Genomic DNA, 19,202 nt, shown 5'->3' on the forward strand with positions numbered 1-19,202 from the left:
TAGCAGAGAACTTCCCTAATTTGGGGACGGAAACAGGCATCAAAATCCAGAAAGAACAGCAAATAAAGCCTGAACCCAGCAGGAGAAGAGAAATAATAAAGATCAGAGCGGAAATCAATGAAATAGAAACCAAAAGAACAGTAGAACAGATCAACGAAACTAGGAGCTGATTCTTTGAAAGAATTAATAAGATTGATAAACCCCTGGCCAAACTTACCAAAAAGAGAAGAGAAATGACCCAAATCAACAAAATCATGAATGAAAGAGGAGAGATCACAACCAACACCAAAGAAATACAAACAATTATAAGAACATATTATGAGCAACTCTATGCCAGCAAATTAGATAATCTGGAAGAAATGAGTGCATTCCTAGAGATATATCAACTACCAAAACTGAACCAGGAAGAAATAGAAAACCTGAACAGACCTATAACCACTAAGGAAATTGAAGCAGTCATCAAAAATCTCCCAACGAACAAAACCCCAGGGCCAGATGGCTTCCCAGGGGAATTCTACCAAACGTTTAAAGAAGAATTAATACTTATTCTTCTGAAACTGTTCCAAAAAATAGAAATGGAAGGAAAACTTCCAAACTCATTTTATGAGGCCACCATTACCTTGACCCCCAAACCAGGCAAAGACCCCATCAAAAAGGAGAATTACAGACCAATATCCTTGAACATGGATGCAAAAATTCTCACCAAAATACTAGCCAATAGGATCTAACAGTACATTAAAAGGATTATTCACCACGACCAGGTGGGATTTATCCCTGGGCTGCAAGGCTGGTTCAACATCCACAAATCAATCAACATGATACAATACATTAATAAAAGAAAGAACAAGAATCATATGATCCTCTCAATAGATGCAGAAAAAGCATTTGACAAAGTACAACGTCCTTTATTGATCAAAACTCTTCAGAATATAGGGATAGAGGGTACATACCTCAATATCATAAAAGCCATCTATGAAAAACCCACAGCAAATATCATTCTCAATGGGGAAAAACTGAGAGCTTTCCCCCTGAGGTCAGGAACACGGCAGGGATGTCCACTATCATCACTGCTATTCAACATAGTATTACAAGTCCTAGCCATAGCAATCAGACAAAAAGAAATAAAAGGCATCCGAATGGGCAAGGAGGAAGTCAAACTCTCACTCTTCGTAGATGATATGATACTGTATGTGGAAAGCCCAAAAGACTCCACCCCAAAACTGCTAGAACTCATACAGGCATTCAGTAAAGTGGCAAGATATAAAAATCAGTGCACAGAAATCAGTGGCATTCCTTTACACCACCAACAAGACAGAAGAAAGAGAAATTAAGGAGTCGATCCCATTTACAATTGCCCCCCAAACCATAAGATACCTAGGAATAAATCTAACCAAAGAGGCAAAGGGTCTGTACTCAGAAAACTATAAAACACTCATGAAAGAAATTGAGGAAGACACAAAGAAATGGAAAAACGTTCCATGCTCATGGATTGGAAGAACAAACATTGTGAAGATGTCAATGTTACCTAGAGCAATCTACACATTCAATGCAATCCCTACCAAAATACCATCCACTTTTTTGAAAGAAATGGAACAAATAATCGTAAAATTTGTATGGAATCAGAAAAGTCCCCCAATAGCCAGAGGAATGTTGCAGAAGAAAAGCAAATCTGGTGGCATCCCAATTCCAGATTTCAAGCTCTATTACAAAGCTGTTATCAACAAGACAGTATGGTACTGGCACAAAAACAGACACATGGATCAGTGGAACAGAATAGAGAGCCCAGAAATGGACCCTCAACTCTATGGTCAACTTATCTTTGACAAAGCAGGAAAGAATGTCCAATGGAAAAAAGACAGTCTCTTCAACAAATGGTGTTGGGAAAATTGGACAGCCACATGCAGAAGAATGAAACTGGACCATTTCCTACACCACACACAAAAATAGACTCCAAATGGTTGAAAGACCTAAATGTGAGACAGGAGTCCATCAAAATCCTGAAGGAGAACACAGGCAGCAACCTCTTTGACCTCAGCCACAGCAACTTCTTCCTAGAACCATCGCCAAAGGCAAGGGAAGCAAGGGCAAAAATGAACTTTTGGGATTTCATCAAGATAAAAAGCTTTTGCACAGCAAAAGAAACAGTCCACAAAACCAAAAGACAACTGACAGGATGCGAGAAGATATTTGCAAATGACATATCAGGTAAAGGGCTAGTATCCAAAATCTATAAAGAACTTACCAAACTCAACACCCAAAGAACAAATAATCCAATCAAGAAATGGGCAGAAGACATGAACAGACATTTTTCCAAAGAAGACATCCAAATGACCAACAGACACATGAATAGGTGCTCCACGTTGCTCGGCATCAGGGAAATCCAAATCAAAACCTCAATGAGATACCACCTCACAGCAGTCAGAATGGCTAAAGTTAGTCAGGAAGCGACAGATGTTGGCGGGGATGTGGAGAAAGGGGAACCCTCCTACACTGTTGGTAGGAATGCAAGCTGGTGCAGCTACACTGGAAAACAGTATGGAGGTTCCTCAAACAGTTGAAAATAGAGCTACCATACGATCCAGCAATTGCACTACTGGGTATTTACCCCAAAGATACAAATGTAGGCATCCAAAGGGGTACGTGCACCCCGGTGTTTATAGCAGCAATGTCCACAATAGCCAGATTGTGGAAAGCGCCAAGATGTCCATCGACAGATGAGTGGATAAAGAAGAAGTGGTATATACACACACACACACACACACACACACACACACACACACACACACACACACACACAATGGAATATTATGCATCCATTAAAAGGAATAAATTCCTGCCACTTGCAACGATGTGGATGGAACTGGAAGGTATTATGCTGAGCGAAATAAGTCAATCAGAGAAAGACATGTATGATATGACCTCACTGATATGAGGAATTCTTAATCTCAGGAAAGAAACTGAGGGTTGCTGGAGTGGTGGGGGTAGGAGGGATGGGGTGCCTGGGTGATAGACATTGGGGAGGGCATGTGCTATGGTGAGTGCTGTGAATTGTCTAAGACTGTTGAATCACAGACCTGTACCTCTGAAATAAATAATACATTATATGTTAAAAAAAAAAAAGATAGGCGGGGAAAAGTGAAGAGGGGAAAATTGGAGGGGAGACGAACCATGAGAGACTATGGACTCTGAAAAACAAACTGCGGGTTCTAGAGGGGAGGGGGGTGGGGGGATGCATTAGCCTGGTGATGGGTATTAAAGAGGGCACGTTCTGCATGGATCACTGGGTGTTATAAGCAAACAATGAATCATGGAACACTACATCAAAAACTAATGATGTAATGTATGGTGATTAACATAACATAATAATAAAAAAATAGAAGTTCAGGGATCTAGTCTGATTTCTTCAGGAACCACCTTCGAGACCACTACATAGGTTTTGCCCAGATTTCAGGCTAACACGTTTTGCATAACCATTGTATAATATCACAACCAGGATATTGATGTTGATGCAATCTATCGAATTTATTCAGATTTTCCCACTTTGATTTGCACTCATTGGCATGTATATGCTCTCATGCCATACAGTTTCATTACCTGTGCATGTTCACATATCCACCAGTCTGGATACTAAACAATTCCCAGCACCACACAGATACTTCACATTGCCCTTTCACAACTCATCTACCTCCCTCTCTCAGACCCCTGGAATCTTTAATGCTCCTTTAAACACCTTTTTATAGTCTAGTTAAAATTGAGATAGAATTCATATGCTATAAGAAATAGGCGTTCTAAAGTGCATTTTATTGGGTTTTAGCATTCACAAGATCGTACAAGTTTCAGCACTATCTAATTCCAGAACATTTTCACTCTAGAGAAAACCCTGTGCTTGTCAGCAGTTACTCACCATGTCTTTTCCTCTCAGCCAGTAGCAACTACTATTCTACTTTCTGTCTGTAGATTGACCTATTTTGGACATTTCAAATAAATGGGATCATATGATGTGTGGCCTTTTCTAGCATTATGATGTTTTCAAGGTTCATCCATGTTGTAGCATTATTGGGACCGTCATTCTTTTTATGGCTAAATAATATTCCATTCTATGGATAGACGACCTTTGGTTATGTGTTCATTAGCTGATGGGTATTTAGATTGTTTTTAGTCTTTGTTATGAGCAATGATGCTAAGAACAATGTTTTAAGTTTTTATGTGGACATATGCTTTCAGTTCTTGTCGGTTTTTCTTTAGAAGTAGAATTGCTCTGCTCAGTCAGTTTGGTAACCTATATGTTTAACTTTCTGAGCAATTGCCCAGTTGTTTTCCACAGCAGCTACACTATTTTATATCCCCACCAAAAATTTAGAAGTTTCCAATTTCTCTACATCCTCTCTAATACTATTTTCCATTTTGCTTTTTTTTTTAATAGCTAATCTATTGGGTGAAGTAATATCTCAGTGTGGCTTTGATTTGCATTTCTTAACGATGTAGAGCACTCATTTCATTTTGCTTATTGGTCATTTATATATCTTTCCTGGTGAAATGTCTATTCCGATCCTTTTATGTTTTTTAATTGGGTTGATTATCATTTTGCTGTTGAATTGTAAGAGTTCTTTATTCTGGAAAGTAGACACCATTTTCTCCCATTTGTGTATTGTCTTTTAGCTTTTTTGCTAGTGCCTTTTGATGAAGTCTGATGTATCTTTATCTTCTTTGGTTGCTTGTGTTTTTGCTGTCATACCTAAGAAAGCATTACTTACTCTAAAGTCATGAAGATTTACATCTAAAACTGAGTTACAGTTTTAGCCCTTAAGTTCAGGTCTTTGATTCATTTTAATTTTTAAATTTTGTATGCAATGAGAGGTTGGAGAGGTTGGGTCCATACTTACTCTTTTGTATGTGCAAATGTAGTTGTCCCAGCACCAATTTTCAAAAGGACTGCATTTTCCCTATAGAATGGTCTTCCCACTCTCTTCCAAAATCAAGTGACTATTAATTTGAGTTTTTTTCTAGATTTCTCCGTTTTATCCTATTGACCTGTATGTTTATCCTTAATCCAATACACATTGTTTTGATTTCTGTAGCTGTGTACTAAGCTTTAATATCAGTGTGAGTCCTCTTCTTTTTCAAGATTGTTTAGATATTCTCTGAATCACTTGAATTATCATGACTTTAGGATCAGTTAATTTCTGCAAAAAGGGACAGCGGGAGTTTTGAATAGTGATTGTATTTAATCAAGGTAAGTTTGGAGATTATTGCCATCTTAACAATATTAAGTCTCCCAGTGAATGAAAATGGATGTCTGTCCATTAATTTGGGTCTTTAATTTTTTTCAATGATGTTTTGTAGTTTTCAGTATTCATGTCTTAAATTTATTTCTAAGTATTATCTTTGGTCTATTATAAATGGAATTGTTTTAATTTCATTTTTGGATTGTGTATTGCTAGTATATAGAAATACTAGTTTTTGTATATTGAACTTTTATTCTGCAACTGGCGCGAGCCAAGCTACTCATCCTGTTTGACGAAGTCCAAGTATGGGGGACAATCCTGAAAATCAGGAAACTCCACAGCTGGCTCCTGCTACTTCCTTTCCTTTTATTTGCGGCAATCTTTATAATCATGGGATTTTTTTCTGGGGTTTCATGATAAAATGATTTATAAATTTAGTTATGCCTGTGCAAGCAATCATAATGAAACTGATTCCAATAAGGCTGACAATGGGCCAAGAAGTAAAAATACCCAATGTCCTCCAATCTGTAAGGGAGCTGTTGGATCCAGGCCCAGTAAAAATTCCTATTGATGAGATTCATCAGGCACCTCTGAAACATCAGGATTCTAGGAAAGGAAAATCTCTTGTCATTCCCACAGTACAGGGACCTCCCTATGTTGCATACAAAATAGGAGGCTACCTTTGGTATGCCCCTCAAGGCAAGCCCGGGAGTAGGATTAACTTCCTTACCCCTACTCCTCCCATTCCTTATAATGGAGTTGATAATGAGGACATGAACAAATGGTATAAGATTAAAGGAAAAAAAGGGTGCGGGCATCATCTGTCAACCTCTGGGTAAAGATTAAGAGGAGTAATCCTCCGTGGTGTCTATGGAGCAAGGACAAGAGATGAAAACATATAGAAATGGAATAAGTACTTTGATAAGATAGGGTGCACACATTGTGAGCTGCCTTTGGAGAAAGAATAAACTTTAGATAAACCTTTGAGCAAGAGTAAAAATAGAATTTTTTTGCTTTAGCACACAATAGCAGATAGGTCACGCTTTGTCTCGCACTGTCACGCTCTGTTTAGCACCTTTGTTTTTAAATCCGAAATGGTTGCGATAAAATGTAAAAAACAAAATCACATGTTATGAAAGAATGGAAAAACAAGGAGATATTCTAATGAATAAATAAAGTCCCTCCAAGGCTATCAGGAGGAGATGCTTATAACCTGATCCTGTGTCCGTGTCTCCTCACTCGCCGACGCCATCCTTTCCTTCAAGAAACCCTTTCCTACTGGAGCTGGACTCCAGCATGCAATCTTACCAAACTTGTTTGTTAGCTCTAATAGTTAGATTCCTTAAGGTTTTATATATATAAAATCATGCCATCTAAAAATAAAAGTAGTTTTAGTTCTTCCTTTCCAATCTAAATGCCATTTGTTTCTTCTTCTTGCTTAATTATCTTGGCTAGAACTCTAGTACAATGTTGAATAGAAGTACCAAGAGCAGTCATGCCTGTCTTGCTCCTGATTTTAGGGGAGAAAGCTTTCAGTCTTAAACCATTAATTATGATGAGAGCCATGGCTTTTTTTGTAGATATCCTTTATCAGGTTGAAGAAGTTCCTTTCTATTTTGTGTTTGAGTGCCTATATCATGAAAGGATGTTGGGTTTTGTTAGATGCTTTTCCTGTATTAATTAAATTGGCATTGTTTGTTTTTTCTGTTCTTTTATTAATATAGTATATTGCATTAATTGATTTTCATATGTTGAACCAACATTGCCTACCTCAAATAAATCCCACTTGGTCGTGGTATATAATTTTTTTATGTGCTGCTAGATTTAGTTTACTAACGTTTTATTGAGGGTTTTTTTGCATATGTATTCACAAGGGACATTGGTCTGTAGTTTTTTGTGGTCTTTGCCTGGTTTTGGTATGAGGGTAATATTGTCTTCATAGAATGATGAGGAAGTGTTCCCTTCTCTTCATTTTTTGGGAAGAGTTTGTGGAGGAATTACATTAATTTTTCTTTAAACATTTGATAAAATTCATCAGTGAAGCCATTTGGATTTGACTTTTATTTCGGGTAAGTTTTTTGATTACTACTTCAGTCTCTTTATTTGACAGAAGTCTTAATCAGATTGTTTCTTCAGTCAGTTGAAGTCTTTTTTTTCTTTGCCATTTTCATTGACTCTGTCAGAGAACCAATTTTTTGTTTCATTGATCCCCTCCATTGTTTTCCTGTTTATCTCTGCTCTAATTTTCTTTTCTACCCTAATTTTTCTTATTTCCTTCCTTCTGCCTGCTTCAGGTATAGTTTCCTTTTCTTTCTCCAGTTTCTCAAGGTGTAAATTTAGATTATTGATTTGGTATCTTTCTTCTTTTTAAGTGTTAGGCATTCACAGCTATAAATCACTCTGTAAATACTGTCTTTGCCATATCCCATAAGTTTTGGTATGTTGTGTTTGTTTTCATTTGTCTCAAAGTAGTTAACTTTCCTTGGTTATTTTTCTTGGACCTTCTGCTGTTCAGTTCTCACAAATTTGTGAATTGCCCAAATTTCCTTCTCTTACAAATTTCCAATTTTACTCTGTGTGGCCTCTAACTATACTTTATGTTTCAGTATTTCTATATTTATTAAGACATGTTTTAGGGCCTAATACATGGTGTCCTAGAAAGTATTCTGTGTGCACTTGAGAAAAATAAGTAGTTTCCTGTTGTTGAATTAAATGTTTTCTGTATAGATGTCTGTTAGGTCTAGTTGGATTATAGTGTTAATTCAAGTTTTCTATTCCCTTGCTGATCTTATATGTAGTATTCATTATTGAAAGTAGGATATAGAAATAACTATTACTATTGATTTTTTTTTTTTTCTCTTCTCATTTCTGCCAGTTTTTGCTTCATGTATTTGGGAGCTCTGTTGTTAAGTACTTATGTGTTCATAATTTTTATATCTTCTTGATGTATTAACTTTTCTTATAAAATGTCCTTCTTTGTATTTAATGAGAATTTTTTGTTTAAAGTCTAATTTTCTTCTAAACTTGGTATGGCTATTGCAGCTCTCTTTTGGTTACTATTTACATGGTATATCTTTTTCCAACCTTTCATTTTCAACTTACTTTCATCTTTGACTCTAAAGTGAATCTTTTTTGAACAGCATATAGTTAGATCATATTTTTTATCCATTCTGCCAATTTCTGCTTTGTAATTGGAGAACTTACCCATATGTATGTGTTATACGTATGGACACATTATGTGGTAAGCTCTTAATGTTTATTGAATCTGTGAATATTTGTTGAATGAATGAACAAACAAATGGACATTCTCATGTAGGTCCATACAGTCAAAAATGTTAAATTATTATAGTACCAAATTTAGCAATGCGTATGTATATTTCAAACAGTGAGTGTATGTCAAGCCCAGGTGGGACTATGAGGAATGTTAGGGTATTTGAACATTAGAAAAGCATACATGTAATGTGATTTATAGCAATAATAGATTGAAAGAGAGAACTATATGAAGATAGCAATGACCAGGAAGGAATTTCTTATTTAAAATTCATTGCCCATTCAAGATTTTTAAAAAAAATAACAATAACAACTATAAACAAACTAGGAGCAGAAATGAATGTCCTTGGTTTGACAAAATGTGCCTTTAAAAAACAAAAGAAAAACATGTTAATATTGTTTCTTCATGGAGAACTTTTAGAAGCTTTCCCTTTAAATTTAGAAATGAGACAGGGTTGCCTACAATCCCCTCTTACATTTAGCATTGTATTGTTGTACTTAGCATTGAACTGGAAGAACCAGACAGTATAATAGGAAAATAAATTAAGTCTTAAATCAGAGAAAAAAGAAAAAGCAGTATTCATTTGCTGATTCTGATTATTGTCTACAAAGAAAGTCCAAGACAATCTATAAACAAACTTCTTTACAAGTCGACATTTTTCTAGAGAATTTACATTAGTGTCATAAAGACGAATTTTAAAGTAGAGACATGATGTAATAGTCTTATCCAAAAGAAGATTCTGTTTTGGGACACCTGGGTGGCTTAGTCATTGAGCGTCTGCCTTCGGCTCAGGTGGTGATCCCAGGGTCCTGGGATTGAGCCTCATATCGGGCTGCCTGCTTAATGGGAAGCCTGCTTCTCCCACTCCCCCTGCTTATGTTCCCTCTCTCTCTCTGTCAAATAAATAAAATCTTAAAAAAAAAAAAAAGATTCTTTTTAGTAGTTGCATTTTAAAGTGTACTTAAGAGTTTTTGGATAATTTTTATAATCAAGTTACATATTTTTTTCCTGTAGAGCTACAGAGACTTCTGATGAAGTGGAGAGCCTGCGACCCCCTCGATTCTTTAATGAGGATGGAGTTATCAGACCTTACAGGTTGAGGGATGGGACTGGAAACCAGATGTTACAGGTGGGTGAAGAAATATCTTACACATTAAGATTAATTTAGTCAATTTCACTTCATTAAAAGTAGCTAAATAAAATTTCAAATATATGTTAGATTATTTGCGTTTTTATGTTTTATTTAATTCTGTTTATAAGTTTCTTATATTTAATTAGGTTTTAATGTACATTTATTTACTATAAGATCTTTTTTCTTTTTTACAGGCATCAAAAAGTTTGATATGAAAACAGTTAATGCATGACTTTGCAAGTGAAAGCCAACAGTAGATTTTAGTCTTAAAATTTACGAACTACGTACAGCTGTTTCAGTATTTTGAATACAAAGAAAAGCTTTTGTATTGGTAACTTTTTGTATAGGATTTTAGTAAATCTGATCTTTTTATAGGGTATCCTTAGTTCTGTACCGGATTTGCTAGATTTGTTGAACACCATTGTGCCTTATGTACCCTCATAGTTGGTGGTACTTATTTAACCAATTAAACCATTTCTGTTTAGGGTATTTCCTTCTGCATATCAAGCCACTAGTAGCTTTTACACAGTTCTCGTGTCCACTTGGGCATGGTTAAGGAAAAAACCAGTACCACTGCTGTTGGCTAATTTTTGGGTTCTTAGGCTTTTCTTTTGAAGATACTCCACTGGCCTTGACCCTCTTCCTGCCTTATGCTTGTGTAGTCTATTTAAAATCTGTGGAATCTGATAAGCAGTTCACATGAAAGCCAACATCTTTTATTAAGGAAAATTAGATTTGAAACAAATCTACACCCACCATTTGAAGGTAGAATATTTTATCTAAAATAATAGATACTTTTCTTACTTTGAAATTTGGATTATGGTGTAGGTAATATACCATAATAGATCATACCAATTTAAAGTTATTTCATCTGTGGTTTAGATGTCGACTAATGAATTAAATCATCTGTTTGCAAACAGAGAAGGAGTCATTATGTATATAAAGACCTGAAAATATTTGTAGTAATAATAAACTATGGGATATGGTCCTTCCTTTATAGCCTTGATATTTTAAATATTGTCATGTCTAAAATGATCATGGTAAATATTTAAAACTTCAATACTTTACCCACTATGTGCAGAGTATATAATTTTGCATAAAATGTACTTCCATCTAATATAGTAAAACATAACCATTGAGATAATGTGTTTTAGTAAAGTGACAGTGTATTTAAAATGTTTTTAAAGCATCAAAATAATTGCATATTGGGACAGAAGTGGCGATCTAGGGAGAGGTTGTGCTCTAAAAGGCATTTTGTGCAATCTCTACAATGACAGTATATCATTCTTTGGAAGATGGAGATGGTGCAGAAGTCACCCGTGGTTAATACAATTGAAAATAAACTTCAATTCCTGCCTTCCCTTTTTAGGGAAGTAACATGTTACTTACATTAGTAGCTTATGTTAATAACATACTACTGACATTTTACTGGACTGAATATTAGATCACCTATTGAAAAACTAAAAATATTTCTTGAGAAACTTTTAACAAATTCAGTAAGAAGTAAGGATGAGTAATGAGGAGAATTTAGAAATGCATCCTCATTATTAGGAGATAGATTATGATAAATAAGAAAGCCATGAGATACCAGAAATTTCTCTCAGTTGATAACTTGATTTTAGTGACAAGTAAATTTATTTTATACATTCATTAATGGTTTGCTAAAGCTTTAAACTTTGGGGTTTAAAGGCCATGACCTTTGTGTGTTTTAAAGGTACATATTATTTTTGGTAGGCCAGTTTTAGTACTAACTGCTAAAAGAGCTATTTAAATGACTTAAACCTCACAATCCTTGTCAGCTGTTTTACTTGTTTTTCAGCAAGAGTATTATTAAACATAATATTAGCTGGAATACCTATAGGAATTCACCAGAGGCCTTAGGATGATTGTGGTTAGCATTGTTCTCTTACAGGTGTAAGAAGTAGGTTGTTGGTTTGGTGGTAATGGTGCTTTTTTAATCAAAACTCTATTATTAGCAAATAGTTTACAATACATGAGTGCCAGTACTGTAGAAAAAAAGCAGATGACATAGAAACAGGATTTAAAATCTCATCTGGAAAGATTTAATCTAAGTGGTTTAACATTGGTGCCTTAGAAAATGTTTAATACTTTAAATGTTTCTCCTTTTATTTTCTAATTCTCTAAAAAAAAGGTACTCTATGTTCAGTAAATTATATGGGCGTATATATAATTAAATATAAAATACACTCCTTGGTTGTATGCCTTTGTATCTAGAAAGAAGTACTGTATTATAATGCCTCCTACTAGTCAATTCAAGTTACCTACTAGAGAAATAGAATAATAATTCTCATATATTCATGGAATACCTTACTGGTATCATCCAACTATTTTATCCAATGAGGGTACCAACCAGTAGGTTTAGTCTTAGGTCTATTAAGTTATGGAATATTATATCTGTAATAACTGCCCTACTCAGATCTGAACTCTGCCTTAAGATTATTCTGACTCCTTGAACATTTCATAATTTTACATGTTTTGCAAGCATTTTGCCATGCTTAACTAACCTTTGTGCTTCTTTTTTCCTCTACCATGCTTACAGAAAATTCAGGTCTACAGGGAGTGGATTATGACTCACAGTAGCAGTAGTGATGATGATGATGATGATGATGATGATGATGATTAGTCAGATCTGAAATGTTAAATTCATATGTTCTTTGTCATTTTATTTGGAATGTTTTATTAACATGTTTTGTATGACTGCTACCATAATACCCGTATGTCCAGTTTTAGGGAATTTAAATCTTTTTCCTTTTAAAATGTTTTTCTACATATTTACAGAAAGCAAAGTAATTGCATTATTTAAGCACAGAAAAAATGTATTCTACATCTAAAGTAGGGCATACTGTATATTCTAGCATTTGCTTACCTATGTTTTGTAGCTTTGCAATGCAGGGTTTATCTTTAAGATTTAAAGTTAAACTTAATTATTTTTTAATGTTCACTAATTTTATTTTCAATTATCTGCTTATTAGCAAAATGCCATTTTTAATATTCTCTGTAAATTTTCTGGGCTGTAATGTAATGCCATTGCATTAAAAAAAAGAATAGTAATAGCTAGTCAATATTTTATATTTAGCATTTTAAAAGTATTTTTGTCAAATTTCTTTTAATAATAAACTTATATAACTTCAAGCAATATGAATTTGTTGTTCTATTCCAAAACCATATAGGTTGTACTGCTATTATAAGGAGCATTCATGATTTGTTATGGAAATTAGACAGTGACATAATTTATAGTCTTAGAATGAAAAAGGAAGTTCTGTTCTTTGGTTCACTTTTTATTTCTATACACACACACACACACACACACACACACACACACACACAATGAAAAAAGTTGGTTTTATAGTCACTATATTTACTTATTAACCTAAATATCCATATGTTATATCCCTATTATAAAATATTAAAAATTAATTCAGGACATTAGAAGAATTTTTATGGTAAGCATAATTATGTATGTTTGTTCTTGGTTATATTGGAAAACATTATCAATGTCTCTGAACGATCTGTGAGCAGAACTGTTTTATGTTTTGTGCACTGAAGGGTTTTCTTTAATTTTCAATTTAGATAAAACTATTCTGTCCTGTTTCACTAGTAAGTTAGATATACCAAAAAAAAAAAAAATCCTCTAAAGAGTGAATGACTGTTAGTAATATGATGGGTTTTTTGAAAGTTTTTATTTAAGTTCCAGTACAGTTAACATACAGTGTAAAACTAGTTTTAGGTATATGGTATAGTGATTCAGCACTTCCATACATCACCTGGTGCTCAACACAAGTGCTCTCCTGAATCCCCATCACCTGTTTTACTCCTCCCCCCACCACATACCTCCCCTCTGGTAACCACCAGCTTAATCTCTGTAGTTAAGAGTCTATTTCTTGGTTTGTGTGTCTCTCTCTCTTTTATAGTAATATGATGTTTAATCCCTATGACTGCTGTGCTTTGGGATCAACAAAGAAACATTTACCTTATTTATGTTAATCAGTTTATGTATATTGAGTTTATATGAATTAGATTATAGTAAATAACTGCCTTAATTGTTCAACTTTTGGCTTTATTGATTCAGCCCATGATTTCTGAGTCTAATCCTTAAGTTTACCAAGATTTTATTTCTATATATCAGTATTCTCTATTTCTTAGAAAATGACTATTTTAATTTTTTAATGTTGAGCTTACAAAAAAGGGTGCTAAAAAGTATAAGACATTTCTTTTGAAATGTCTGCCTACCTAGCATTCATTTATTAAGTAGAAATCCAGGTTGTGTGTACTAGGACTAAGAAATATGTGAGTGCCAAAGAATGTGTTTTCATCAAAATAGTGTTCTTATCTTTTTGGAATAAGTAAATACATGAGAACACTGACCATTGAAATAGTCATGACTGGTATCAGAGACTGGTATTTGGTCCCCACTGGTCTATCTCACCCCTAGCCAAAATCATACAAAACCTACTCCTTCTACAAGAAGCTAGAAAGAACATTGTTACATATTGTTGTATGCCTTAGGAAAGAGCGGTCTGGAAATGTCTTCTTTGGCTTTTTACATTTCAACTAGACACGGGGCCTTTCTAAAAGGGAAAAATGCTAAAATTCTTGATTGCAAGGCATTTACTGAGTTTCCTGTGGTTGGTCTATGACACTTAATGCTATGGTACAGTTTTCATAAAGATTTGTAAGAATTTATCTGGAAAAGTTCTGGATATTTCAGCATTGACTTGCCATTTTAATGCAAAGAAAATTTTAAGTAGGATTACATTTATTTAAAATCCCTTGAATAGTGAAATGATTTAGAACAATATTCTAGTAGCTAGTAAACTCGTGGCTTATGTGGTCCTAAGGATTCATCAGTCTTACGTTTTTAACCCTTCTTAGAAGTGAAATATGTTCTTTAACAGTATAATTGTCCTTGTTCTTTCTGTTTTTGTTTTCTGGCCACAGTGAAAAAATCTTTTCAAGCTCCTTTGACCACAGATAATATTTTTCCAGTTAAAAAAAATTGTGTTGCTTTTATTAGAGAAAAATTCAAGATTTAAGATTGCACTGTTCTACACTAATGAGCTCTTGTTGGAGATAAAGGACATGGACAAAAGTATCTTCTTACTCCATCAAATAAATAGAAAATGAGTTCAACTTTGGTACTTTCATGAGATGAATAGTTCTTTTGTTTATTAGAGGCTCTATAATTAGAATTTTAAAATGGGAGTATTATCTAATGAGAAAGTCTAGTGAAAAAGCTGCATTTGAAAGATCGATTATGAAATACCACACCTCTCCATATCCTTTATTTATATTCTGAATTTCTACATGGTCACTGCTTATGTATAGGAAAAGGGAAGGAGAGTCCATCTGTCTTCTCTAAGGGAGTAATTACTCATTCTTTATTTGCCTTTGTATTTACCTGACACTTGAATAACATACTGAAAACTGGCAGGAAGAAAAATTCATAAAAAGCCTGGAATTGTGAACACCTGTCACCATGGATAAATTTATAAGAGCGGCCTATAAATGAAGTAAGATGAATTGGATATAGCAAATGTAAATCCAGAATAATACAGCTGTCAATATTCCTTATAAAAAAAGAAATTTCAGTTTGTTTCTGTATTTAAAATCTGGATTTTATAAATTTTACTTTTTGAAATTGTTCAAAACACATAGCAATGTTAAGTATTGATTTTTCAGGTCATGTTATTAAAATTTGCAAATGGAGCCATTCTAGATCTGTGACTAAGATGTCAATATTCAACATGAAATATATGCTATCATATTTACATCCCAAGGTCATATAAAGAATGATAGCTGCTATAGTAGTTGGTCTGCTTTAAGTCCTGTGGTGAAATTTAGCTTCATACTTCCCGATAGTAATGGGAGGAAGAGCAGAAACCACTGTCCTAAGTGTTGTTGTGTACTGTTATACTGTACCTTCAAGCCTTTGGCTTTTGTTTTACGGATAATAAATTATAATAATTTATTATTTATAATAGTAAAAAAATATTAGAGATTCTTTGGGGTCTAAATAAGATACACAGTTATTCACTTAGATCAAGTAATAATTACGATGGACATATAAAAACATCAGTTTGATTATCCCTGCACCTTTGGGATGAATGGAGATTAATTAAAAATGTTTAGATTGTTAATTTAATTTCAGTGGATGAATGTTTGAATTGATGAAGTGCAGTGAGTACACATAGTACAATACAAAACATTACTGAAAGCCCTGAATCAGAGAAGAATAAAACAAATGATTTCAAATAGGTCTGTGTTAGGGAGCTAATTAGAATAATTTATAATTTTATACATAGGGGTTTATGGTCGGTTAGTTTTAATGTGGCAAACCATTTTCATGTACGTTACTGTGTCAGGGTGGATGATGAATTTATTCAGCAACAGTATACCTCTAAAAAAATCAGCTTAAAATTAAATGTCTAATAACTTTGTAAAATTGGTTTTTTTTAAAGATTTTATTTATTTGAGAGAGAGAATGAGATAGCATGAGAGGGGGGAGGGTCAGAGGGAGAAGCTGACTCCCTGCTGAGCAGGGAGCCCAATGCGGGACTTGATCCCGGGACTCCAGGATCATGACCTGAGCTGAAGGCAGTCGCTTAACCAACTGAGCCACCCAGGCGCCCAATAAAATTGCTTTTTAATATAGCCCTCTTTATTAATATAAATATTCTAAGCAGTGGAAGTGATAACAAAGATATGTACTAAATTGCAGTATGCCATTCTTTGGAGTCTTAGAGATACTTAAATACCTGAGCATTCAAAATAATATAGTTACTAGTTTTTTTTAAAAAGAAAAACAATCAGGATCATCAGAAACTTAGCTAAATATATATATAATTCTTAATTGGTTATGCTGTATTTTTCTATCCCAAGTTATCATTTATCAATAACCTGTTAATCATATATGTCTACAAAGATTTTCTGAATGTAGAGCTGGGGATTCTATGAATTAAAAAATTTAGAGATCCGCACTTCCATGGAAAAAGCTAATTCCTTTTGTGAATCAATTAGCTAACATTGATTCTCAGTCTACAATTGTATTTTATAGGAGATATTAAAATTTTCAAAAATTATTTTTTACATTATTAAATACATGCTCAATAAAGTAGGACACTGTAGAAATAAAAATTATCCTGTCTCCCCACCATTTATATTTCCTTTTTAATTTTTTTAACATGATTATAATCCAAATATATAAATTTCTGTTGTATATTTTTATTGTAAGTTCTTATAAATAGAATTATCTACTTCTAAAGTTTAAAAAGAGTGATCTATTCATAGAATAATTCCCATTGTGAGGAAACTGGTGTTTATTTCTGGAATACGTAAAAGCCAGCAGAATCTTAATTTTTATAATTTTTGTAGCTGTAACAGCTTTCCTTTCTTGTTTTTTGTTGAACATGTTTCTATCTTTTTAAAAAGTTATCACCCCTTAAATCTTTGCCTCTTAAAATGAGTGTGTGTGTGATCTTTGTGTCATTCACTGTGTATGAATGTTGTTAGCTGGGGTATCCCACGAGGCTAGTATACTCTTAAGCATTTCAGATATTTTAAATTTTTATCTGTGTTGTCTTTGAATCTCTTACATCTCTTTCCATGATATCATAGTTACGATTATGCGAGTTGTTGTAGCAGGGAGGCTGTTTTTGTTTGTTGTATATTTCTTTTCTTTCAGAAATTACAGATGTTTATAATTAGCTTCAAACACTGCCTAAATGGCAATTGGAAGATAACTGCCTTCAGCCGACGTGGTCTTTCCCTTTACCTCGGGAGGAGAATTACAACTGATCTGGAAGAAAGGGCTTACCATAGGCAGTCAGATCACCAGAGTAGTGCCGAACACTCTTCCTGGCTTCATCTGAAATTTTGAGTAAGTGGACAAGAACTAGGAGGCAAAGGCTTTTTAGATTTCACTCTTCATTTTGTAATTCTTCCCCTCCAGAAGCCGACTTCTGAATGGGATGAGAAAACTGAAGAGAGCCAAATCCTGTTTTCCAGGGAAGTTCAAGCTCTTAGCATCCCAAATAAAGCAGATCCTATGGGAAAGGAGATTACCCATCCAACCTGGATGCAGTCTCATACCTCATTTATCCATTTAGCAGAGATCTCTTGGAGAGTTTTTGGGTACATCATTTTCAAAGGCCCATATTTTCCAACATTTAGTAGTAAGTCCCACTAACTTTATTTTGCATCAAAGAGTATTTCACTCCACTTAGAACCTTCTGGTATTACATAACAATACTTTTTGAATAAGACTTTGAAATTACATCTTTTTCTGGAGGTGATGGTTACACTTAGTGGAGTTTCCAGTTTTCTTTTTGTCTCAAGTATAAAATGATTTTTTAAAATTCTCTTTTCTAATCCAGTAACTTGAATGAGACCAATTCGATTTTTAAATCTTTTCCAAAAGTTTGTCATCATTGTATCCCTTAAATTTGTAAATATGTTAGAGAAGGATAAATACTATCAAAACAGAAAATTTAGTACATCCTCAAATGTTACACTCAGGTAGGTTCACCTGGAGTCTTACTCTCTTCTTACCAGAGTATTAGTTTAGAAGATCTTTAACCTTTATTTTAGCCAAAGATGCTAAATTGTAACTTGGGATATCTTTACTTATGTGTTAGAGCCCTACCTTGTATGACTTCCCCTGGCTACTTTGGACAGCACAGAGATTTTCAGCATAAATTGAACTTAGTAAAGCTCATTGGAAACTTTTTTTAGTGTGTGCCCTAACAGTAGTGTTGTTAAAAAACATTAGTATTACATTATGCAGTCTATTTTTTATTGGCAAGATATCCTATGAAAGAAAGGATGTTCTCTCGCCAAATGAAACCATTCCTTTTCATACAAAATTGAATTGGAGGCCACTTTCATTCATCTAAAAACAAATTTTAATGTCATCTATGAAAGGAAGCACTGTGTATACTTTTTCTGTCAGTTAAGAGTCTTCAGTTATAAATTCAAATGAAATTGATATCCCAGTTACTTCTGGAGATAACTCTAATGAATTGTAATGTCAGATTTTCAGTGAAAAATTACCACTGTAACGAACCCTATAGGAAGCAATGTGGAGAAACCTATGTTAGGCATTTTGTGGCATTTCAAGTCTGAGGTAGTTAAGTTAGAGATATAATGAAGCACCAGTGTTGGAACATACAAGTATGGGAGTCTACATATTTCTTGTCAAGTAGAATAAATTGCCAGACTACTTCAAATTCAAAACTTTACAAAAGAGTAAATGTATAATTATATAAGTGAATTTTTGTTAGATGATCTAGTAGTATAGTTTATATGAATTCAAAGGAAAAATTTAATGCCATGTATTTATTCTCTATACAAGTATTTGTTAAACTCTTATTATGTATCAGACACCCTTCTAGATCTTAAGATTATAGGCCTGAAGAGAGTAGTCAAGATTCCTGCTCATCTCTCATGAGATTATGACTATAGTGACATTTACTCTTCTGATGATTTGAGGATAAATCAAGAGCTGCATTAGAGGCCAACCCTGTCATGTCAGATCTTCACAGTCTCCTTCCTGTTG

General features: G+C 34.0%; 1 protein-coding gene across 2 annotated transcripts in view; it reads left to right on the plus strand.

Moving 5' to 3' along the window:
• Positions 1-19,202, plus strand: part of VPS13A (vacuolar protein sorting 13 homolog A) — a 266,873-nt gene that overhangs the window by 233,032 nt on the left and 14,639 nt on the right. The window contains exons 68-69 of one of the 2 annotated variants that reach the window (XM_028090367.2): positions 9,511-9,625; positions 9,823-10,387. In XM_028090367.2, the coding sequence (XP_027946168.1) occupies positions 9,511-9,625; positions 9,823-9,843 (136 nt within the window). In that variant the 3' untranslated portion in view covers positions 9,844-10,387. Of the gene's footprint in view, positions 1-9,510; positions 9,626-9,822; positions 10,388-19,202 lie in introns of those variants that run through there. The other variant, XM_028090366.2, reaches the window with a different exon arrangement.

The sequence above is a fragment of the Eumetopias jubatus genome, unplaced genomic scaffold, assembly GCF_037043125.1.
Source record: "Eumetopias jubatus isolate StellerSeaLion01/CBP00866 unplaced genomic scaffold, mEumJub1_p1.0 scaffold_15, whole genome shotgun sequence".
In the NCBI taxonomy this organism is placed as follows: Eukaryota; Metazoa; Chordata; class Mammalia; order Carnivora; family Otariidae; genus Eumetopias; species Eumetopias jubatus.